General features: G+C 39.6%; 1 protein-coding gene across 2 annotated transcripts in view; it reads left to right on the top strand.

Annotated features, from left to right (window-relative positions):
* Positions 1-50: 50 nt before the first annotated feature.
* The window catches only part of TOM1L1 (target of myb1 (chicken)-like 1), a 61567-nt gene continuing 55617 nt past the window's right edge, over positions 51-6000 (top strand). The window contains exons 1-3 of one of the 2 annotated variants that reach the window (XM_010837487.1): positions 51-197; positions 1744-1828; positions 5567-5645. In XM_010837487.1, coding sequence (XP_010835789.1) covers positions 1791-1828; positions 5567-5645 — 117 coding nt within the window. In that variant the 5' untranslated portion in view covers positions 51-197; positions 1744-1790. The remainder of the gene's footprint in view (positions 198-1743; positions 1829-5566; positions 5646-6000) is intronic. The other variant, XM_010837488.1, reaches the window with a different exon arrangement.

Below are 6000 nucleotides of genomic sequence, written 5' to 3'. Positions count from 1 at the left end.
CGTGCCTCCCTCGGGAATCGTGTGTAACACCCGTGCCCGGAGGTGCCAAGCAGAGCGTGATCATGTCGGCGAACTTGGTGGGACGAGGAAATCAGGAGACTCAAATTTGGACAGTTTATCCTGCAGCTTAGTTTACTGCTCTTTTAAAAGTACATGCCACTCAACCTGAAGCTTGGTTCCCACAACTTTATGAGATAGTGAGTGTAACTTCCATTGAGGAGGAAATGCTTTCCAAACTGTTGCTGGCTTTTTCTCTGTCGGGTGTTAAAATAAGCTCTGACCAGAAATGGAGTCGGACTGCATCTTCATAATCTGATTTATTCTTTGGTGGTTTGCACGTTTACTGACTGCCAACTGTATGCCTGGACCTGAAGCAGGCACAGGCAAGACCTGGTCTCAGACATCAAAGTATGGGGAAGATGCACACTTATATGGGGAAGTGATTATAGTACAGTACCTTTGCAAAGGAACAGAAATGTAAAACACCCAAAACTTATGAAAAGGGAGAACTTAACTCTGCCATGGCTTTTGAAGGATGAGTAGGAGATTTCTAGGAAGATGGGAAGGTGGGAGGAAGGAGCATGGAATGGGGAGCAAAGAAACTGGCTGAAAGAACCTTGTGACTAAACACAAGTTTGGTAAGCTTTGTCCATTTTGAATGCCAAATGCAGATAGTGCTTCTCCTAGGTGGGGAGCAGGATTGGCTTTGGAGTTCCGCCAGCCAAACCTTTATCCTCTTTTTAATCCTTTTAATTAATTTTTGCTCCTTTCCCTGTTGGTCCTCATGTTTTCACGCTCAGGAATATTCTCCTTTCCTTTTAGGAAAGATGTTAAGATCACTCAGGTTGAGTGTTCTATGATCCTCTTTGTAGGTGGCATTCTGTATTCTTAAGGAGGCTGTCTGGACAGGGAAAAACTATTTGATTGTCTACTGATCAGGTTCCAGGTACAGGAGCCTTCAAGTTATGTCTGGTGCAGCGCTGGTTAATACAGGTGCTGGCAAGTACACAGGCAGTTTCAGTAGATCTCTCTTTTTCTCAACACCACTCGGCCAAGGAGAATACGTGACTTTAAAAAGCAAACAAAAACAACCTAGATTTGATGCTAGTTCTACCTTGTACTGGCTGTGTAGCCTTGGGTAATTTCCTTAACCTTCTTGAACTTCGGTGTCATCATCTCTGACAGTGGGTTAAGTGAAATTGCATAAAATACTTAGCAGTATGCCTTCTCTGAAAGACAGGCAGGCAGATGGAGATTTAGGTGGGCTGTTCTGGCCCTGAAGCCTTTATTAATAGGTCATTTATTACTGTGGCAACAGCAGCACTCTGAACCTGGATCTTGACTGATTCTTGAATTACTGGGAATTGTGCAAAAAAAAAAAAAAAACTGTCTGTCTTTTGGTGATGTAAACTTAATGGTGCTTGCTAGGGAACCCCAGGCAGATTGTTTCTAGAAAACCAGACATGTTTGGGGCTTCTCTGGTGCTTTAGACAGTAAAGAATCTGCCTGCAATGCAGGACACCCAGGTTCAATGCCTGGGTTGGGAAGATCCCTTGGAGAAAGGAATGGCAGCCCACTCCAGTATTCTTGCCTGGAGAATTGCACGAACAGAGGAGCCTGGCAGGCTATAGTCCATGGGGTCACAAACAGCCAGACGTGACTGAGTGATGAACACTTTCACTTTTTTTTGAGACATGTTTTGTTCTGTTATAGCTCAAACTCAACATAACTTTTTCTTTGCAGAAAAGGCTACATTTGCTGGAGTGCAGACGGAAGACTGGGGCCAGTTCATGCACATCTGTGACATAATTAACACCACCCAGGATGGGTGAGTTCAGAGTGTGGTTCATGTGTTTGTCTCGTAAGAAGCATCAGAACTATAGTGTGTTTTCTCCTGCAAACTTGAGTTTTCTCTTGCAGACTTTGGTTTTCTTGTTGAAATAGTGTTTCCATCACCTTTTAAGCACCCACTGCCTTTTGAAGACATGTCAGCTTGAAATATTAGGATGGCTGTTTTTTTCAGCATGTGGAATATCTGAGAATCCATTATAATTCTTCTCTTTGCCTTTTCCTTAATAATTTCAAATTTTGTCTCTGTGAGGCTCAAATCCCTTATTCTTTAAGGAGAGGGGGAGATATTGTTTCCTTCATTAGGAATTCTTCTTGCTTTGATGGCCAATATTTTATGTTATTGTAATTGAAAAATATTATGAAGAAGCTAGTGGACTCCTGGTGGTGAACTGTCTCTGAGCAGTTGTCATTATCAACCAGAAAATAATCTAGCAGTTGTTTTCCTCTGCCTGTCACAAGACAAGTTTTTTCTTCTGAATGCCAACTCATCCATGTTTACACTCAGTTCTTAAACAATATGGTATCTTTTGTTACACTTCTTAAACTTTAAGAAGTTGAAATTTAAAAAACAAAATCATTAAGGCTATTTTGTGACTTAGTCTGAATTATAACTTGTTGTAAGGGATACAGTTCTCTTGATTTTCCTGCACATTTGAAGTAATCATGAACAGCTAACGAGATTATCTTAGTTTATGTTGATGAATGCAGAGTTCCAAATAACAGGAAGGCGACATAAGAAAGACTTCCTCAGTGATCAATGCAAAGAAATAGAGGAAAACAATAGAATGTGAAAGACTGGAGATCTCTTCAAGAAAATTAGAGATAAAAAGGGAACTTTTCATGCAAAGATGGGTACAATAAAGGACAGAAATGGTATGGACTTAACAGAAGCAGAAGAGGTGGCAAGAATACACAGAAGAACTATGCAAAAAAATCTTCATGACCCAGATAATCACAATGGTGTAGTCATTCACCTAGAGCCAGATATCTTGGAATGTGAAGTCAAGTGGGACTTAGGAAGCATCACTATGAATAAAACTAGTAGAGGGGATAGCATTCCAGTTGAGCTGTTTCAAATCCTAAAATATGATGCTCTGAAAGTGCTGCACTCAGTATGCCAGCAAATTTGGAAAACTCAGCAGTGGCCACAGGACTGGAAAAGGTCAGTTTTCATTCCAATCCCAAAGAAAGGCAATGCCAAAGAATGTTCGAACTACCACACAATTGCACTCATCTCACACAATAGCAAAGTATTGCTCAAAATTCTCCAAGCCAGGCTTCAGCAAAACATGAATAGTGAACTTTCAGATTTTCAAGCTGTATTTTGAAAAGGCATAGGAACCAGAGATAAAATTACCAACATCCCCTGGATCATGGAAAAAGCAAGAGAGTTCCAGAAAAACATCTACTTCTGCTTTATTGACTATGCCAAAGCCTTTGACTGTGTGGCTCACAACAAACTGTGGAAAATTCTTAAAGAAATGGGAATACCAGACCATCTGACCTGCCTCTTGGGAAACCTGTATGCAGGTCAGGAAGCAACAGTTAGAACTGGACATGGAACAACAGACTGGTTCCAAATAGGAAAAGGAGTACGTCAAGGCTGTATATTGTCACCCTGCTTATTTAACTTATATGTAGAGTACATCATGTGAAATGCCAGGCTAGATGAAGCACAAGCTGGAATCAAGATTGCCGGGAGAAATATCAATAACCTCAGATATGCAGATGACACCACCTTTGTGACAGAAGACAAGAGGCAGAAAGAGCCTATTGATGAAAGTGAAAGAGGAGAGTGAAAAAGTTGGCTTAAAACTTAGCATTCAGAAAACTAACATTCTATTTAAAACTAAAACTTAACATTCATGGCATCTGATCCCATCACTTCATGGCAAATAGATGGGGAAACAGTGGAAACAGTGGCAGACTTTATTTTTTTGGGCTCCAGAATCACTGCAGATGGTGTCCATAGCCATGAAATTAAAAGTCGCTTGTTCCTTGGAAGAAAAGCTATGACCAACCTCGACAGCATATGGACGTGAATTTGAGTAAACTCCAGGAGTTAGTGATGGAAAGGGAAGCCTGGCATGCTGCAGTCCATGGGGTCACAAAGAGTCGGACACAACTGAGTGACTGAACAGAACTGATGCTGATGAAGAAAACATTACACTTAATTGTTGACTCTATCAGTGGAAAGTGCTTAAAGTACTAACTAGTACTTTTAAGTATTTATAATGGTTTCTCTATAATCTTATTTCCCGTATTTGGTTCTTCTGAACCTTTTCTTCACTTATAATACTGAGTTCTTCCTTGATAGTGCAAAAAGGGGATCTCAGTGTAAAATTGTTTTACTTATTTTTTTTTTCTTTTTTATTTATATTTATTTATTTAGCCACATCAGGTCTTAGTTGTGGCATGTGGGATCTAGTCCTCTGACCAGGAATCAAACCTGGGCCCCTGCTTTGGGAGCTCACAGTCTTAGCCACTGGACTACCAGGGAATTCCCCAATTTTTTTCTTTTAAAACAGTATCTTTATTCTTTTAAGCTTTTCCAAGAGTTTAATCTTAGATTTTGTATATGATCTTTTAGAAATATATCTATTATAAGAGTTACAATTGTAAATATATGTAATGTTATATAATTATATTATCATAAAATAGAAATTCTACCCATGCAAACATAACAAAATTAGAAGGTAATATGCAAAAAGGATTTGTATCTTTTTTAACTTTTGAAGTGTAATTGGCATACAACACTGTATAAGTTTAAAATGTACAGCAAATGACTTGACTTACATATATTACAAAACAATTTCCACAATAAGTTAGCATCACAGTTACGCCTCATAAAATTACAAAGACAATTTTTTCCCTCGTGATGAGAACTTTTAGTGTCTACTGTCTTAATAGCTGTCAAATATATCATACAGCAGAATTAACTACAGTCATCATGCTGTACATTACATCCACATTACTTACCTGAAACTGATCATCTTGAAGCGAATTTGGACTGTCTACTTATACATGGTTCTTCCTTTTGTAACATAAAATTGTAGCATCAATTAGTCCTAGTTAGTCCTAACTCCTCCTCCTATATCCCACTGCCTGTAGGGTGCTTGGGGCTTTCCAAGTGGTGCTAGTGGTAAAGAATTTGCCTGCCAGTGCAGGAGACGCAAGAGTTGAGGGTTTGACCCCTGAGTCAGGAAGATCCCCTACAGGAGGAGATGGCATCTCACTCCAGTATTCTTGCCTAAATAATCCCATGGACAGAAGAGCCTGGAAGGCTACAGTCCATGGGGTCTCAAAGAGTTGGACACAACTTAGCAACTCAACAAAAACAACAATAGGGTGTGTAGGAAATACTAATAATAAACATAGGTCACATTTTCAGAAATTCATTTCGGGTAAGGTGGTTCTGTGCATTGACATAGAGAGGGCTGTGGGTGTGAATGCGTTTCACATGTAGTGCTTTCTAGGCCGTGATCATCTGAATACGTTACTTGGTTTTCACAAGGAGGTAGTTGGTACTGTCTGCCTAGATGTATGAGGAAACGGGTCTAACAAGTGCAGTCATCTGCTCAGTGTCACACAGCAGAACTAAGACCCTGGGTGTCTCCTCAGCCGTTCCTCTTTTCACGCTGCAGAGTGCTTTTCAGAGACAGACTTGCTTTCCACAGGGCCTGCATTGATGATTTTACTGTGTTTATTGTTGTAGGCCAAAAGATGCAGTAAAAGCTTTGAAGAAAAGGATTTCCAAAAACTATAATCATAAAGAAATCCAACTCACCTTGTCAGTAAGTACTTTAATGTTAAATTGAGATTAAGATTGCCTAAGTTATAGTCACATTTCTAATTTTGTGTCTAAAGGATACAAATACTCTGAGATAATAGGTGAGCAAAAAATATGTACAGTATGGATTAAAATGATTCATTTACTGAGAATTACAGAATCAAGGGAGTTTGGTTAGTTGTAAGAGCATTTAATTTGGTGGAAAATGAGTGTTCCTGGAAAATCATATTTTCCTGGTTAGGAGATAAGAACTGGTAATGAACAACTTGGAGGAACTGAGCTGATCAAGAAGTCTGTGTATGTGTTACACTTGGGGAGAACTGAAGCTTGAAAAACGCCCCCCTCTTAGCTCCCTGCCT

The sequence above is a fragment of the Bison bison genome, unplaced genomic scaffold, assembly GCF_000754665.1.
Source record: "Bison bison bison isolate TAMUID 2011002044 unplaced genomic scaffold, Bison_UMD1.0 scf7180017864075, whole genome shotgun sequence".
NCBI lineage: Eukaryota > Metazoa > Chordata > Mammalia > Artiodactyla > Bovidae > Bison > Bison bison.
This window is presented reverse-complemented; position numbering and strand designations above follow the sequence as displayed.